At 43.3% G+C, this 19,412-nt stretch overlaps 1 protein-coding gene across 1 annotated transcript in view; it reads right to left on the reverse strand.

Moving 5' to 3' along the window:
* LOC126249008 (dihydropyrimidine dehydrogenase [NADP(+)]) overlaps window positions 1-19,412 on the reverse strand; it is a 288,548-nt gene that overhangs the window by 125,295 nt on the left and 143,841 nt on the right. The window contains exon 7 of the mRNA XM_049950599.1: window positions 13,649-13,799. Within this exon, the coding sequence (XP_049806556.1) occupies window positions 13,649-13,799 (151 nt within the window). The remainder of the gene's footprint in view (window positions 1-13,648; window positions 13,800-19,412) is intronic.

Raw genomic sequence — 19,412 nt, forward strand, 5'->3', positions numbered from 1 at the left:
CACAGATCTCACCAAACTGGATGTAGGAATTTATTTTGTGGAAGTGCACATGTGATTAATTAAATAAATAAATTATCCTTCTTTCCTACACTGGTATCTGGCTTCGGTGTATTAAGTGAAATTGAGTTATTATTACAAAAAATATGTTGTTATGACAAGAATAACGAAGAATGTTGTACCTATTTTCAATGTCGGGCGGTACTGTACCCTTTCAATAAGTTTTTCTAATGCTGCACAAAAAAGATATCAAATGGATGTAAACAAATAGAGCCCGCCTCCACGTGGCGGGACACGGGCAACGGTGTGAGTGGGGACGGGAGCAGGTGTGGTGTTACTTTCAGTCACACCGGACCCCGGACCCAGTCACAGCGGCTAAGTGGCAACATACGACACACCATAAAAAATTAGACGGTGGGTCATAAAATATAAGCAGCTACTGAAAAAAATTATATAATGGTAAGACAGAGATTTAGAAACCAGGTTTTAAATTGTAAGACATTTCCAGGGGCAGATGTGGACTCTGACCACAATCTATTGGTTATGAACTGCAGATTAAAACTGAAGAAACTACAAAAAGGTGGGAATTTAAGGAGATGAGACCTGGATAAACTGACTAAACCAGAGGTTGTACAGAGTTTCAGGGAGAGCATAAGGGAACAATTGAAAAGAATGGGGGAAAGAAATACAGTAGAAGAAGAATGGGTAGCTTTGAGGGATGAAGTAGTGAAGGCAGCAGAGGATCAAGTAGGTAAAAAGACGAGGGCTAGTAGAAATCCTTGGGTAACAGAAGAAATATTGAATTTAATTGATGAAAGGAGAAAATATAAAAATGCAGTAAATGAAACAGGCAAAAAGGGAATACAAACGTCTCAAAAATGAGATCAATAGGAAGTGCAAAATGGCTAAGCAGGGATGGCTAGAGGACAAATGTAAGGATGTAGAGGCTTATCTCACAAGGGGTAAGATAGATACTGCCTACAGGAAAATTAAAGAGACCTTTGGAGAAAAGAGAACCATTTTTATGAATATGAAGAGCTCAGATGGGAACCCACTTCTAAGCAAAGAAGGGAAAGCAGAAAGGTGGAAGGAGTGTATAGAGGGTCTATACTTGAGGACAATATTGTGGAAATGGAAGAGGATATAGATGAAGATGAAATGGGAGATAAGATACTGCGTGAAGACTTTGACAGAGCACTGAAAGACCTGAGTCGAAACAAAGCTCCGGGAGTAGACAACATTCCATTAGAACTACTGACAGCCTTGGGAGAGCCAGTCCTGACAAAACTCTACCATCTGGTGAGCAAGATGTATGAGACACGCGAAATACCGTCAGACGACAAGAAGGATATAATAATTACAATCCCAAAGAAAGTAGGTGCAGACAGATATGAAAATTACCGAACTATCAGTTTAATAAGTCACGGCTGCAAAATACTAACGCGAATTCTTTACAGACGAATAGAAAAACTAGCTGAAGCCGACGTCGGGGAAGATCAGTTTGGATTCCGTAGAAATATCGGAACACGTGAGGCAATACTGACCCTACGACTTATCTTAGAAGCTAGATTAAGGAAAGGCAAACCTACGTTTCTAGCATTTGTAGACTTAGAGAAAGGTTTTGACAATTTTGACTGGAATACTCTAAGCAGGGATGGCTGGAGGACAAATGTAAGGATGTAGAGGCTTATCTTACTAGGGGTAAGATAGATACTGCCTACAGGAAAATTAAAGAGACCTTTGGAGATAAGAGAACCACTTGTATGAACATCAAGAGCTCAGATGGAAACCCAGTTCTAAGCAAAGAAGGGAAAGCAGAAAGGTGGAAGGAGTATGTAGAGGGTCTATACAAGGGCGATGTACTTGAGGACAATATTATGGAAATGGAAGAGGATGTAGATGAAGATGAAATGGGAGATACGATACTGCGTGAAGAGTTTGACAGAGCACTGAAAGACCTGAGTCGAAACAAGGCCCCCGGAGTAGACAACATTCCATTGGAACTACTGATGGCCTTGGGAGAGCCAGTCCTGACAAAACTCTACCATCTGGTGAGCAAGATGTATGAAACAGGCGAAATACCCTCAGACTTCAAGAAGAATATAATAATTCCAATCCCAAAGAAAGCAGGTGTTGACAGATGTGAGAATTACCGAACAATCAGTTTAATAAGCCACAGCTGCAAAATACTAACACGAATTCTTTACAGACGAATGGAAAAACTGGTAGAAGCCGACCTCGGGGAAGATCAGTTTGGATTCCGTAGAAATACTGGGACACGTGAGGCAATACTGACCTTACGACTTATCTTAGAAGAAAGATTAAGGAAAGGCAAACCTACGTTTCTAGCATTTGTAGACTTAGAGAAAGCTTTTGACAATGTTGACTGGAATACTCTCTTTCAAATTCTAAAGGTGGCAGGGGTAAAATACAGGGAGCGAATGGCTATTTACAATTTGTACAGAAACCAGATGGCAGTTATAAGAGTCGAGGGACAGGAAAGGGAAGCAGTGGTTGGGAAGGGAGTAAGACAGGGTTGTAGCCTCTCCCCGATGTTATTCAATCTGTATATTGAGCAAGCAGTAAAGGAAACAAAAGAAAAATTCGGAGTAGGTATTAAAATCCATGGAGAAGAAATAAAAACTTTGAGGTTCGCCGATGACATTGTAATTCTGTCAGAGACAGCAAAGGACTTGGAAGAGCAGTTGAATGGAATGGATGGTGTCTTGAAGGGAGGATATAAGATGAACATCAACAAAAGCAAAACGAGGATAATGGAATGTAGTCGAATTAAGTCGGGTGATGTTGAGGGTATTAGATTAGGAAATGAGACACTTAAAGTAGTAAAGGAGTTTTGCTATTTGGGGAGCAAAATAACTGATGATGGTCGAAGTAGAGAGGATATAAAATGTAGACTGGCAATGGCAAGGAAAGCGTTTCTGAAGAAGAGAAATTTGTTAACATCGAGTATAGATTTAAGTGTCAGGAAGTCTTTTCTGAAAGTATTTGTATGGAGTGTAGCCATGTATGGAAGTGAAACATGGACGATAAATAGTTTGGACAAGAAGAGAATAGAAGCTTTCGAAATGTGGTGCTACAGAAGAATGCTGAAGATTAGATGGGTAGATCACATAACTAATGAGGAGGTACTGAACAGGATTGGGGAGAAGAGGAGTTTGTGGCACAACTTGACCAGAAGAAGGGATCGGTTGGTAGGACATGTTCTGAGGCATCAAGGGATCACCAATTTAGTATTGGAGGGCAGCGTGGAGGGTAAAAATCGTAGGGGGAGACCAAGAGATGCATACACTAAGCAAATTCAGAAGGATGTAGGTTGCAGTAGGTACTGGGAGATGAAGAAGCTTGCACAGGATAGAGTAGCATGGAGAGCTGCATCAAACCAGTCTCAGGACTGAAGACCACAACAACAACAACTCTCTTTCAAATTCTGAAGGTGGCAGAGGTAAAATACAGGGAGCGAAAGGCTATTTACAATTTGTACAGAAACCAGATGGCAGTTATAAGAGTCGAGGGGTATGAAAGGGAAGCAGTGGTTGGGAAGGGAGTGAGACAGGGTTGTAGCCTTTCCCAGATTTTATTCAATTTATATATTGAACAAGCAGTGAAGGAAACAAAAGAAAAATTCGGAGTAGGTATTAAAATCCATGGAGAAGAAATAAAAACTTTGAGGTTCGACGATGACATTGTAATTCTGTCTGAGACAGCAAAGGACTTGGAAGAGCAGTTGAACGGAATGGATAGTGTCTTGAAAGGAGGATATAAGATGAACATCAACAAAAGCAAAACAAGGATGATGGAATGTAGTCGAATTAAGACGGGTGATGCCGAGGGAATTACATTAGGAAATGAGACACTTAAAATAGTAAAGGAGTTTAGCTATTTGGGGAGCAAAATAACTGATGATGGTCGAAGTAGAGAGGATATAAAATGTAGACTGGCAATGGCAAGGAAAGCGTTTCTGAAGAAGAGAAATTTGTTAACATCGAGTATAGGTTTAAGTGTCAGGAAGTCGTTTCTGAAAGTATTTGTACGGAGTGTAGCCACGTATGGAAGTGAAACATGGACGATAAATAGTTTGGACAAGAAGATAACAGAAGCTTTCGAAATGTGGTGCTACAGAAGAATGCTGAAGATTAGATGGGTAGATCACGTAACTAATGAGGAAGTATTGAATAGGATTGGGGAGAAGAGAAGTTTGTGGCACAACTTGACCAGAAGAAGGGATCGGTTGGTAGGACATGTTCTGAGGCATCAAGGGATCACCAGTTTAGTATTGGAGGGCAGCGTGGAGGGTAAAAATCGTAGAGGGAGACCAAGAGATGAATACACTAAGCAGATTCAGAAGGATGTAGGTTGCAGTAGGTACTGGGAGATGAAGAAGCTTGCACAGGATAGAGTAGCATGGAGAGCTGCATCAAACCAGTCTCAGGACTGAAGACCACAACAACAACAACAACAACAACAACAACGGAAAAAAAGTGTACTGGGTAGTAGCTCTCCTCTCAGCACTGAGTATGCAACAGTTCGGCGTGTCACGTGACTGGACCTAGTCTCCTCTTCCACTGGTCATCGGTGTGACAGTCGAGCTCAGGCAGAGTTCAAATGTGTGTGAAATCTTATGGGGCTTAACTACTAAGGTCATCAGTCCCTTAGCCTACACACTACTTAACCTAAATTATCCTAAGGACAAACACAAACACCCATGCCCGAGGGTGGACTCGAACCTCCGCCGGGACCAGCCGCACAGTCCATGACTGCAGCGCCTAAGACCGCTCGGCTAATCCCGCGCGGCGCACAGCAGAGTGGTATCGCTGCTATGTAAAGTTTGAAAAGTGTACTTCAATGGTCGGATGCAAGGCTTTCAATTGGACGCCACTCAGCTGCTTGTTTATCTCTGATCTACACAAGTTATCCATTAGGGGGAAGGGGAACAACATTACATCTAACCCACGTCTCGTTCCTGACGACTCCTCAAATTGTTGCGAGCTGAAGGCCAAGGGCAAACTAAAAATTTTCATGGTCCAACTGCGTTCACTGAATTTCCAGGTACACGATTTATCGCTAGATCGACAGATCCGACAGTTTGTAATGTAGGAGAGAGGTACTGGCGGAAGTTGTGCCTGGGCATGCTCAGTCCCTAAGAGTCTTACCCACGGGAAGAAAGGTTCTTGGTTGATGTCCCAGTCTGGTACATAGTTTTAATGCTATAGAGAGTTTCAAAAACTCTGAGGTTTGCTGATGAAACTGTAGTTCTGACGCAAATGGCAAAGGACTTGGAAACCATTCGAAAGTCATGTAGTGTAGTCGAATTTAATCAAGTGGTACTGATGCAATTAGGTTAGGAAATGAGACACTAAAGGCAGCAGACGAGTTTTACTATTGGGCAGCAAAAATAACTGACGAAACAGAAGTAAAGAGGATATAAAATGTAGATAGGCAATAGTGAGGAAAGCTTCTCTGAAAATAAGAATAATATTAATATCCAACATAAATTTAAGTGTTAGTAAGCATTTCTGAAATTATTAGTCTCGAGTATGTCCTTATACGGAAGTGAAACGTGGGAGATAAACATTACAGACTAGAAGATTATAGGTACTATTCAAATATGTCGTTGCAGAAAAATGCTGACGATAAAAAAGAAGATGGGTAGAAAGGATAACCTATGAAGATGTGCTTAGTCGATTCGGGGGCAAAACTTGTCTAAAAAAAGAGACAGATTAACAGGTCACTACCTGTGGCATCAAGGAATATCTAATTTGTTAATGGAGGGAGGTGTCGGGGGTAAAAATTGTGGAGAGGGAGCAAAGTCAACTACAGTAAGCAGGCTCAAATAGACTGTTTGCCGTAGTTATGCAGAGATGAAGTGACTTGCACAGAACAGACGTGCATGGAGAACTGCGTCAAACCAGGACCAAAACAACAACAGATGTTAGTGCCTGACCTATAGGACACTCATTGGCAGAGATCGCACAGATATTGGGATTTTTAAGCACCTCCTCTCTAGGCAGTAGCGTGAGTACCACGGATCAGACAAGTCCACCGACGCGGGAGTCATCTGAAGGCGCTGATGAATGAGTCGGACATCACGGACCCTACAATCGTACAGACGGGCTACGGTGCAGCTAAATACTCGCAAATTCATTGCTGTGTAACAAGAACCGGCGAATAATTATGGCACGCTAACACTCTACATGTTGTAGGGTAGATAACCCACCACCCCAGGTTTACACGTCTGCTGACCACACGTCACGCAGATAAGAATGGTCTTAGGAACACCAGTGTTGGACTTCCAAAACATGTCAAAAGGTTGGCCAGACTGACAAGACATAGTACAAATTGTTGCCTAGGTTCGAGTACGTAGATTAAGATATGAGGTGACGCCAAGGAGTAGGTGCTGAAGTTTTCTTGGATAGACAATGTTTGCATGAGAAGTGGAGTCCCTGAATGGCTGCTAGCGTCTCTTACCGACGAGCTGAACAGGAGCCTGCTGATCGATAATGTGCTTTAGTTTCCCGCCTACACCATTCTGCCGCCGGCCTTTGACACCAGTTAGAGAGCACACTATTTCATCACTCCCAAATTTCTCAAGATAGGTTCTACATCTACATTTATACTCCGCAAGCCACCCAACGGTGTGTGGCGGAGGGCACTTTACGTGCCACTGTCATTACCTCCCTTTCCTGTTCCAGTCGCATATGGTTCGCGGGAAGAACGACTGTCTGAAAGCCTCCGTGCGCGCTCTAATCTCTCTAATTTTACATTCGTGATCTCCTCGGGAGGTATAAGTAGGGGGAAGCAATATATTCGATACGTCATCCAGAAACGCACCCTCTCGAAACCTGAACAGCAAGCTACACCGCGATGCAGAGCGCCTCTCTTGCAGAGTCTGCCACTTGAGTTTATTAAACATCTCCGTAACGCTATCACGGTTACCAAATAACCCTGTGACGAAACGCGCCGCTCTTCTTTGGATCTTCTCTATCTCCTCCGTCAACCCGATCTGGTACGGATCCCACACTGATGAGCAATACTCAAGTATAGGTCGAACGAGTGTTTTGTAAGCCACCTCCTTTGTTGATGGACTACATTTTCTAAGCACTCTCCCAATGAATCTCAACCTGGTACCCGCCTTACCAACAATAAATTTTATATGATCATTCCACTTCAAATCGTTCCGCACGCATATTCCCAGATATTTTACAGAAGTAACTGCTACCAGTGTTTGTTCCGCTATCATATAATCATACAATAAATGATCCTTCTTTCTATGTATTCGCAATACATTACATTTGTCTATGTTAAGGGACAGTTGCCACTCCCTGCACCAAGTGCCTATCCGCTGCAAATCTTCCTGCATTTCGCTACAATTTTCTAATGCTGCAACTTCTCTGTATACTACAGTTGAGGATCACTCCGCGGACATGACTGTGTTTCTACTGCCTCCAAAGTCACATGACCTTAACCCTAGTGAGAAAATCTGGGACGCTCGAAAGCTGCAGCAGGTGGCCCATTTCATGTGGCTTGTATCACACCATCGGCATATTACAATGTCTACTGCGACTCGTAAGTACTGTCAATCTCCATCCATGCTTCGAGCATCCAGTGGCGGTGTTCAGGGCACGTGGCAGTCTTTTTACCATGTGACAAGCTGTGAGTAGAAGCACAAGTATGGGCTGTGCGCTGGGGTGGTATGACTTCTCACCATTTATTGGTTGGTTGGTTTGGGGGGGGGGGAGGGGGGGAGAGGACCAAACAGCGAGGTCATCGGTCCCATCGGATTAGGAAAGGATGAGGAAGAAAGTCAGCCGTGCCCTTTCAAGGGAACGATCCTGGAATTTGCCTGAAGGGATTTAGGCAAATCACAGAAAACCTAAATCAGGATGGTCGGACGCGGGTTTGATCACCATTCAGTATCCAGCACTGAACTGACGAGTCATTTTCTGCCGCGTGGAACGTTTGCCCGCTGTTATGCGAAGAGAATTCATAAAGTAAAGGCGATGTTTAAAAAGAAACGTTTTATTTGGAAAAAATCACTGCAAGTAACATAATTTTTCCAAACAATCTCCCTCGACCTGTAAACTCTTGGTCCACCCCTTGACAAGCTTCCTAACTTCACCCTGTAAAAAAATTTGTGGCATCGTGCACACCCACTTTTGCAATGCCTCCACAAACTCATCATCCGATGAAAATTTGGATTCACGTAGGAGCTGATTCGTCGGACCAAAAAGGTGGATCTCACTTGTAGGTAAATCAGGATTGTAAGGTGGGTGCATCAGTAGCACAAAATCACGATTTTTAGTGCAACAGATTGTTTCCCCATCTGTATGAGAGCGAGAATTACCCTGTAGGAATATCACCCCTTCATAAATCTACCCTCTCCTCTTCGTTTTGATTTTGGACTTCATATCTCGCAGTAGCTCACATTAGTTGTAACTGTTCACTGATCGATTTTTGGGAGATTAATGCATCAACAGCGGACCTTACATATCCCAAAACACTGTCATCCTCAACTTTCCTGCAAAAGCTTCACCTCCGAACTTCTTTGCTCTAGGCGAAGACGGATATTTCCACATTATTCTCTCCCGATTATCTGTAATTCTTAATGTTTGACTCACGTCTCATCATCGGTTAATATGTGACTGAGAAAGTCTTTTTGTTCATGTTCAAAACACCTTAAACTGATTACAACATTTCCAAACGATCCTGTTTGTATGTGTCAGCTGGTGTGGTACGCATGGAGTACAAACTTTCGATGGTGACAAGAATCAGGAATGATTGCAAATGTTGAACCACAGCTAATGTTCAACTCATGTGAAATATTCTATAATTTCATGTCGTGTACACGGCTCGATACATGAATACCTCCACTAGCTTGTAACACACCATCGGCATATTGCCATGTTTACCGCGACTCCTAAGTAGTGGCAACCTTCTTCCATGCTTCGAGCAATTGTCTCGATGTTCATGTTGAAACGACTCAATGGAGTCGCTCCATAAAGCTATTGCCAGTGACGGTGTCTCACGGACACCTTCCATGTCTTATTTCACTGAATGTTCCCCACACTCCCTTGAGGAGGCTGAGCAGAACGCATTAGATGAGACTGTTCATGTTTGACGCCAGTGTAGGTTGCCGTCTGTGACCGTTACCCAATGATCAAGTAGAAATTTCGTGTCATAATTAAATTCTGTAAATATATGTTCCCTGATCCTACGACTTATCTTAGAAAATAGATTAGGGAAAGGCAAACCTACGTTTCTAGCATTTGTAGACTTAGAGAAAACTTTTGACAATGCTGACTGGAATACTCTCTTTCAAATTCTGAAGGTGGCAGGGGTAAAATACAGGGAGCGAAAGGCTATTTACAATTTTTACAGAAACCAGATGGCAGTTATAAGAGCCGAGGGGCATGAAACGGAAGCAGTGGTTGGGATGGGAGTGAGACAGGATTGCAGCCTATCCCAGATGTTATTCAATCTGTGTATTGAGCAAGCAGTAAAGGAAACAGATTAGTTAATGAGACACTTAAAGTAGTAAATGAGTTTTGCCATTTGGGGAGAAAAAAACTGATGATGGTCGAAGTAGAGAGGATATAAAATGTAGACTGGCAATGGCAAGGAAAGCGTTTCTGAAGAAGAGAAATTTGTTAATATCCAGTATAGATTTAAGTGTCAGAAGTCGTTTCTGAAAGTATTTGTTTGGAGTGTAGCCATGTATGGAAGTGAAACGTGGCCGATAAATAGTTTAGACAAGAAGAAGAGAAATTTGTTAATATCCAGTATAGATTTAAGTGTCAGAAGTCGTTTCTGAAAGTATTTGTTTGGAGTGTAGCCATGTATGGAAGTGAAACGTGGCCGATAAATAGTTTAGACAAGAAGAGGATAGAAGCTTTCGAAATGTGGTGCTACAGAAGAATGCTGAAGATTGGTTGGGTAGATCACATAACTAAAGAGGAGGTATTGAATAGAATTAGAGAGAAGAGAAATTTGTGGCACAACTTGACTAGATGAAGGGATCGGTTGGTAGGGCATATTCTGAGGCATCAAGGGATCACCAATTTAGTATTGGAGGGCAGCGTGGAGGGTAAAAATCGTAGAGGGAGACCAAGAGATGAATACACTAAGCAGATTCAGAAAGATGTAGGTTGCAGTAGGTACTGCGAGATGAAGAAGCTTGCACAGGATAGAGTAGCATGGAGAGCTGCATCAAACCAGTCTCTGGACTGAAGACCACCAACAACGTGTTCCCTCCTGTCTGAGTGTTAGTGGGTATGTATGCCTTGAGAATGAATGATTAGTTTATTGTGTGTTTTGAAGTTACTGTTAGCCGTAATTAGTACTGATTGTGGTAAAGAGTCGCCTGCTCTGGGTAGACGACTCTGTATCCACAACCACTAGTAATAACGGCTACCAGGAACTTCAAAACACACAAGCTGATTCTCTACTGCTCTGGTGACCGCCCCGATAGCTGACTGCTCTGTAATAAAAAATTGAGTGAAAGGATCAACAAACGAATTTGAACAGATCTCATGTGACGTCCGCCACGACCAAACACAACGACCAACAACGAACAATATGAAAAAAAGTGGTCAGCGTGACGGATTGCCGTCCTACGGGTCCGGGTTCGATTCCCGGCTGGGTCGGGGATTTTCTCCGCTCAGGGACTGGGTGTTGTGTTGTCTTCATCATCGTTTCATCCCCATCCGGCGCGCAGGTCGCCCAATGTGGCGTCGAATGTAATAAAACTTGCACGAAGGCGGCCGGACCTGCCCCGTAAGAGGCCTCCCGGCCAATGACGCCAAACGCTCATTTCCATTTATCATTTTCTGCTGTGGTGTAAGATGGTCAACTTTCCGTCTCTCAGTCTCTCCGTTCTGGACAGAGAGGTCTACCCCTTTCAAGCTTCAGGTGTTATTGTCAGGTTGGTCGAGGAGGCCGAGAGAGTGGCACGAGTAGTGGGCAAGCTCGCCCTCACCTAAAATCTGCGTCCCAGGCTCAGTAGCATCCACAAAGACACCCCATCCATGAGGTCGAGTCTGACTGGATCCGGCGTTGGGAGGGGGTAGCGTCGGTTTTGTTGAGACCGGTAGCGTGGTCAGTAGTGGTTGTTCGTTCTGAGGCTGGTGAGTACCTATGTTAAGGGGACGCTCTGCTTAAAGCATTGTGTTAGGTGCGATTGAGCATAATGTAAATTCATAGTGAAATATTTACGGCACTTCAGATTAACTGAAGATTTATTATTAAAACCTCAAATACTTGAAATTCGTACTTCGAGATGAATTATTTTAGAGCTACCCCACCGAACGAATCTTCCCAGGTCCAGACAGAGCGGCGGAAAGGATTAGTTGGCGTTAGGTGGGCTTGTTGTATTAGTAGTGTTATCTTGATTAGTCTCAGGACTGAAGACCACAACAACAACATCTTGATTAGGTGAGAGTGAGGTGTGAATGAATTTTTATGCATGGATTATTTTCCATTGTCCCGTTGAATGCTATGTATTAAGTATTCAATCAACAGTCAGGTTAGCTGACGAATTCCAGTTCGCTCTAGAAAACCTAGGAAGAGCAATACTGATGGCGACCCTGTTTCTTCTCGTTGAGGTTTGCAGTCTTAGCTGCTTAACCACGCTCATAAAGGGTTCTGTGAGCTTGGTCAGGGTACGAGAAGTGACATGAGTTCAAGGGTAATTAAAGGGGCTTAGACGAACTGGGGTTTTACAATGTCCATTTTCAATGCGAACGGCCTGCCGAATGCTCTCCTTCGTAGACAGATACACATCGTTTTTCAAAGCGATTTATCCACTACTAAATTTTTTTCCGTTCAGTGTTACCATACAGCAGCTACACTGTGAATAATCTATGCGGCGTTTGTCCCTTTAGAAGTCGGAAAACAAATCACTCCCCTCCTTTCTTCCTTGGTGCGTACGGGCGACGGAGAGCTCATAATACAATGCTTTGAAATAACTGTGAATAGAGCTATTCACTGAAACAACAAAGCTACCGCGCAAGATCAACAGTGAGGTGAGGACATGTCGTTGAGTCTGTGCTGTCAACCTACAGAGCAGAAAAAATTACCTTACTTACTGACTTGCTCTCAAAATCCGCGATAGTCGCCGGAGTTCTGTGTTATAAAAGAATTGCTGTCCACGACAGCTGAGTATCCCATGAGCCGAACTGTACTGCGAGGTCTCGCCTTAACAACAGTTCTAATAACGTAATTATTCTCTGGCGTGCGTGTCGTTCCAGCACAGATTGATTTTCAAGGTCGATCCCGCACCTTGAAATTCGCAGCTGTAGCGACGTGCCACCACAGAGGCAACATAAGCATGACGATGGCATTCTCTTTGCTCAGCAGTTCTGCTGAAAGGAACCAGGCTAATAAACAAAAACAAAACAAAAACAGTGCGCTTGTTATGCAACTTTAAGAAAGCTAATAATACGTTATTACAGTTCCTCTTGTTCCGCAGACCACTACTTCGTTATACAACATGATCAGAGATGTTATTCGAGGTCTCAGTGGCTTCACACAAGTGATAACTGGCAAAATCTTTTTGCCCTCTCCTGCACAAGAGGGAGAAGGCTGGACGCAGAGCCAAGCCAGCCTCCAATCTTCTGGGACACTGATACGGTTACGAGTCGTCAGCACTTAAACAGAAAACGTGCTAGTTAGTTTTTCGACCTAAGTGTGAAACTCGTTGACTGTTCGCCGTTCTATAAAAATATGTAACATGCTTTCATTTTAATTCACCTGACAGCCACGTGAAAAAATATTAGATAAACGTGACACGGCGCTACTTTGGCAAAAATATTACAATACATATTGTTTTAAAAATGTGCTCCTTCGTAAGTATCCACTGAGAATCATTGTACACGGTGTTTCAAAATAATGTTGTGGAGTATGCCTGGATGAAAAAACCTAGTATAAGAACTCATGTCTGAAAACGTCATTCAGTAATGGCACAAACGATAGAAAATGTGAGGATCAGTATCTACCTGAGCAGCAAAAACAGTCAAGATTCACAAATAACAATGCAGGTGTGGGCAATTCGACAATTTACTTTAACGTAATGGAAGAGAAACACAAAACAGAAAAATCGTTATACAGTCTATACTAACTTTCTTAATTTATTCAGCTGCTTTTAACGAGAAAATAGTCGTATTTTGTTTGTTTCCATGTAAGTTCCCTGAAAATCTCTACATAATTCTTAAACTGACTGAAAATGATGTTTGCAACTTTAGCACGACATCTCAGGATTCTTTTGGTCTCAAGCTTCCGTCCCAAATGATGGGGATCACAGAGACTCCAGTTTGTCCACGAGTGTCTTGTATTGGGCTTCTCTGAAAGATGTGCCCCACCTCGCCGCAATTCTCATTATAGACAGAGGCATTTCAATGTTCTCCCGGATGCTGATTTTATGTATTCATGCGACTTCTTACAGATTTAGGATCTTTCAGTGAGATATTTGGTTGATATTACTGAATCCTGAGGTGTATTGCTCGTGCTGAAATTGAACACCATTCAGTTTCTCCTTATATGAGCAGGTAACGCAGTTACAAAAGGCTCTTTTTTACTTGTGATATATATCTTGATAATAGCCAGTGTATGGTTTAGAAATATGAAATGAAGAACTGACCTGGTTTACTTCCCTTGGAAACTGCAGGGAGGAAGTCTTTTGAAGTGAAGAAACCCATATCCTCCGTGAGACCCTCAAATATGGGGCTCAATTTAGGGTGTGGAAGACCGATGCCCAGGAAAATCACTTCGTATCCATCAGATTTCAGTTTCTGCAACATATTCAACGAAAATTGGCCTTAATTGTAACTCAAGTAAGAGCAATTGTCGTGTCCAAGAAAAAAGCTTTAAGATCTACACAGTTCTAAGATTTTAATTAATTAGTGCTGCGATGATTGCTGCTTCAAAAAATGGTTCAAATGGCTCTGAGCACTATGGGACTCAACTGCTGAGGTCATTAGTCCCCTAGAACTCAGAACTAGTTAAACCTAACTAACCTAAGGACATCACAAACATCCATGCCCGAGGCAGGATTCGAACCTGCGACCGTAGCGGTCTTGCGGTGCCAGACTGCAGCGCCTTTAACCGCACGGCCACTTCAGCCGGCTTGCTGCTTCGGACGTAACAGCTACGGAAAAGGAAAGTAAATGATTTGCAGCTAGAAGACGTGAGAGATGATGCGCTAAAGGCCAAAGATTGAGTGGACCGACGAAGATAACATGCAAATCTAGGTGAGATTTCTTCTGTGTTTCTAGTGCATTAATTAGCATTAGCTCTAAAGAAAAAAAATGGTTCAAATGGCTCTGAGCACTATGGGACTCAACATCTTAGGTCATAAGTCCCCTAGAACTTAGAACTACTCAAACCCAACCAACCCAAGGACACCACACACACCCATGCCCGAGGCAGGACTCGAACCTGCGACCGCAGCAGTCCCGCGGCTCCGGACTGCAGCGCCAGAACCGCTAGACCACCGCGGCCGGCGGCTCTAAAGAAGATAACGTAAACAATAATATTATTATATGTGCATGTTTGTTTTGCACCTGTTGACTAGTTATTAGAATGTGGTAGCTCTGTCATCTTCTTATAGGCAGTCAAGGGAGATGAAACTGCTATTGTTATTTCCGTAGTAACAGCCTTTACTATCGATAATTTCTCTGTAATGAAAAAAATTACGTCTTCTTCGGTTTGGTCTATTGCTCTGCTGTTTCAGAAAATTTCAACAAGCAAAAATAGTGGAGACAAGAGAATATAATTTAGTAAAGTACGCTGGTGGGCAAAACTTAATGACGAAAGCAACTTTCGCATGATGTGTCACTACCAAGTAACATAGTATTGTAACATATTACTATCTTTACAACGTTTCTCATAGAGCCATATACGTTATCTCTCATTTCTAGCTGCTTCTCTCACAAATAATGATAAAAATTCGGAAATTCAGGGTCGCCACCAGCCCAAGCCCTTTTCTAACCGTTTAGAAAAAAACGGAGCTGGAAAATGATTAGTTTAATTACTTTAATAATTTAATTACAAGTATGCAAATTTGTTTAAGTAGCCAGATAAATAGCACTCCATGTCGTGCATGAAGCAACTTGATTAATTCAGGATTGGAAATCGGAGTGAGCGGGTAAGATCAACACCACAAATGGTTCAAATGGCTCTGAGCACTATGGGACTTAACAGCTGAGGTCATGAGTCCCCTAGAACTTAGAACTACTTAAACCTAACTAACCTAAGGACTTCACACACATCCATTCCCGAGGCAGGATTCGAACCTGCGACCATAGCGATCACGCGGTTCCAGACTGAAGCGCCTAGAACCGCTCGGCCACCCCGGCCGGCCTGATGGCTACCGTCCGTTCAGAAATATCTAGGTGATCTCCAGATTCGCTGTGAAGCAATAAATATAGAATAATTATGATTTCGGTGGTCAGTGCCGCAGACATTTTGGGCAGATTCTTCGTGTACGAATGTGTTGTTTCTGAACGATACGAGACGGTTCGCACAGGCGGACATGTGTTACTCTTTTGGTCCAGAGTGGCGTGCAGACTATGAATTGGGCCTCAGTGAGCAATCAGTGAGTGAAACAGACGGTACTTCGTCATAACGTGACTTGCTGTTGCAGCGCGCCGATTTAGCTGTGCGCTCACTGATGTTTGCCCCGAGCATGTCTAATAACTCTGCAAATATTCTACTGCGCTCTGGAACAAATATGATAACTTCGCTAGTAGTTTATAAATATTAGTTTCAGTTAATACTTTGATAGAAGATCACCAGTTCCTCCTGATCCCATGATTTCGAGGAAGTAACTTATTGCTACTGATTAATTGGCTCTTATCAGACGCTCACTAAAAAATCTTTCAGTCCTTCCTTTGGACTGGCTATTGTTCTCCCAGTAAAAATTATTCAGAGTAGAAAGTAATTGTGACAATTTAAATTCTAAAATTCTGACGTTTAAAATCTACAAACATGGTTCAAAACAAGGGATAATCAAACTTGTTCATTTCTTCCTGTTTTCGCCTCATTCGCGATGTGTAGCAGAGGTCGGATGACGTCACCACCTGGGCGTTGGGCGGTTACATATAAACAAGTCAGCTTGCTGGGCTTTTCTGATTTCTAAAGGCAACTTATTACGATTTTATAGCCTCTGAGATTGTTGCCAGCATTGGGAGATGAAACATTCGACAAAGGCACATGTCTCAGACTATGGCATAGAACTCACACATCTATAATCTACAACAACTCTAACTTATTTAGTCTAACGTCGTCCATTCAAAAGTGATCTAAAGCAAAAGGGAACGAATTTAACGAACGACGTAGTTGACACTGAATCTTACGTCATTACTTTCAAAAGACACTCTTTGGTCCTTTATAATTACAAGTGAATATCACTTAACAGGCGTTCTGTTCTCTTCCTATAAATCAGAACTAGGCTACAGGTACTGTTACGTCAGACTCTGTGAAGAAATAGCTGCCTTTTGCTATCCTACTTTTTGCTGATTCTCTCTTCTCAGATCTCTTTCGTGTCGCAATTTTGCGCAAATTCCTTCACCTAAATCTACACCTACATTTACATCTTTACTCCGCAGCCCATCTTACGGTCACTTTTTTCTTCTCCTGCTTCAGTCCCGAATGGTTCGCGGGAAGAATGACTGCTGGTAAACCTCCGTGTGAGTTCGAATCTCTCTAATTTTACCTTCATAGTCTGTCCACGAGATGTAGGTAGAAGGAACCAATGTATTAGTTGATTCTTCAAACAATGTACACTCTCGGAATTTTAACAGAATACGACACCATGATGTAGGACGCCTCTCTTGCAGCTTCTGCCGCTGGAGTTGGATGAGAATCTCCGTGGCGCTTTCGCGCTTACTAAAGGAACCTGTAACGAAAGACACCGCTTTTCTTTGGATCTTTCCTATTTCCTTTATCAATACTACGACTCGTATGTGTCAACTCGTATATGTTACGGATCCCAGACTGACGAGCAATATTCAGGTGCTGTCAGTACGAGGGCTGTGTAAGTTACCTCCATTGTGAGTGGACTACGTTTCCTGAGGATTCTTGAATAGATGTACTTCCTAAAGCGACATATGAGACGGTCTGGGAAGCGAGCTCGGATATCCAAATGGTAAGGCGACTGCCCGCGATAAGCGGGAAATCCGGGTTCGAGTCCCTGTCTGGCAAAAAATTTCATGGCTCTTTAGATAATACATCTATACTTATTGCAAGTAAGCCGGATTTCAGGAATACATTTCAGAACGAAACGGGTCCGGGAAATATCTCGGGCGATCAAAATGTGTCTTTTTGAGGGTGTTGCTGCTTGCGTATATGCAACATAGCGCGCTTGCGTATATGCAACATAGCGCGACTCTGATGCGGGTATATAAGCACCGACATGCAGGCAAGGGATTAGTGTGGTATTCGTGTCTTTCCGACGTGTGTGCGAAAAATTCGGCGACATGGGCTGTGGCTGCGTTATTACCAAATGCGTCCAAACGGGACCAATGTGATATAATTCTTTTCTTGGCTGCCGGAGGACAAACATCGGTAGACATCCATCGGAGAATGAAGAATGTGTATAGGGTAGCACGTTTGTCAAATACCACTATCGTGAAATATTGCGACGAGGGGTGCTGTTACTTCTTGATAACGCACGTCCCTGTATCGCAAATGTCGTAACGCAGAAGTTACGCCAACTCAATTGGAGGACACTCGAGCACCCGCCGTATAGTCCTGATCTCTCCCCATGGGATTATCACCCCTTAGATCCCTTGAAAAAATCCTTGAAGGGTCGACGATTTCTGTCGGACGAGGATGTGCAGCAAGCAGTTACAGATTTGTAACTCTTCAGGCTTTCCCGGCGATCTAATGACATCTTGGGTTGTCGGGTGTTCTGCCGGATATTTCTTCGAGCACCAGGAAACGGTGTTTGATCAAAACAGTATCTTCAACCCAGTGCGTCGGTGCGATGATTGCCTCAACACTCACGGCGCGTTTGGAGATCGGAAGATGTGATGTGACTTATTCAAAACGAAGAGCTTAGCAAGTTGAGAAATACAATAACGCGTTGAACCACCTCTGGCAATTATGCAAGCAGCTGTTCGGCTCGGCATTAATCGATAGAGTTGCTGAATGCCCTCGTGAGGGATATCGTGTTAAATTCTGTCCAATTGGCGTATTAGGTCGTCAAAATTCCGAGAGGGTTGGAGGGCCCTGCCCATAATGGTCAAAACGTTCTCAATTGGGGAGATATCCGGCTACCATGCTGGAAAAGCAGTGGAAACTTTCACTGTGTGCGGGCGGGCAGTATCTTGCTGAAATGTAGGCTCAGGATGGCTTACCATGAAGGGGAGCAAGACGGGGAGTAGAATATAGTCGATGAACCCCTGTGCTGTAAAGGTCCTGCACATAAAAGCAAAGGGATCCTGCTATGGAAAGAGATGGCACCCCCAGCCCAACATTACTGGCTGTCGGGCCGTATGATTGGTTACAGACAGGTTAACCTCCTACCGCTGTCTGCGGCGTCTCCAGACACAGCTTCGGCCTGTAATCTCATTGACTGGAGTAGAATTGTTTTCAGTGATGAATCTCTCTTCGAAGTGAGCCCCGATGACCAGCAAAGACTAGTCTAGAAAAGCCCCAGAGAGCAATGGGATACCAACCTGTCGCTCTACAGCTAGGAGTGATGGTGTGAGGTGTGATTTCTTCTCACATCAGGGCACCTTTGGTTGTTATTCTCGGCACTCTGATAGCACCACGATGTTCTACGCCCTCTTTTGTTGTCCTTCATGAGAAGCCATCCTGGTCTTAGAAGATAATGGTCGCCCGCACACGGAGAGGTTTTCTACTGCTTGTCTTCGTGCTTGCTAGACCTTATCTTGGCGAGCAAGTTCGATAGTTCACTCCCCATCTGAGAACGTTTAGAGCAATATGGACACGGACGATCTAGCGCGCCAATTGGACAGAATTTGGCACAATATCCCTAAGGACGACATCCAACAACTCTGTCAATTAATGCCAAGAGCGAGGGAAAAAGCAACTGTCTGTACGCCTACATATGAGCCCTAATTTCTCGTATCTTATCTTTGTGGTCCTTACGCACGATGTATGTTGCCGGCAGTTGAATCATTCTGCAGTCAGCTTCAAACGCCGGTTCTATAAATTTTTTCAATATTGTTTCCCGAGAAGATCTGTAGACATAACCTTCTTAGTCTCAAAAAAGTTTATTATGTTCGAACTGAGAATATGATCAAGGATTCTGCAGCAAACAGAAGTTAGGGTCCTTTCTTTTACCTTTCTTATATACTGGTGTCACCTGCGCTTTTTTCCAGTCGCTTGGGACTTTGTCTTGGGCGAGAGACTCACGATAAATGTAAGCTATGTAA

The sequence above is a fragment of the Schistocerca nitens genome, chromosome 3 (genome assembly GCF_023898315.1).
Source record: "Schistocerca nitens isolate TAMUIC-IGC-003100 chromosome 3, iqSchNite1.1, whole genome shotgun sequence".
Classification (NCBI taxonomy): Eukaryota; Metazoa; Arthropoda; class Insecta; order Orthoptera; family Acrididae; genus Schistocerca; species Schistocerca nitens.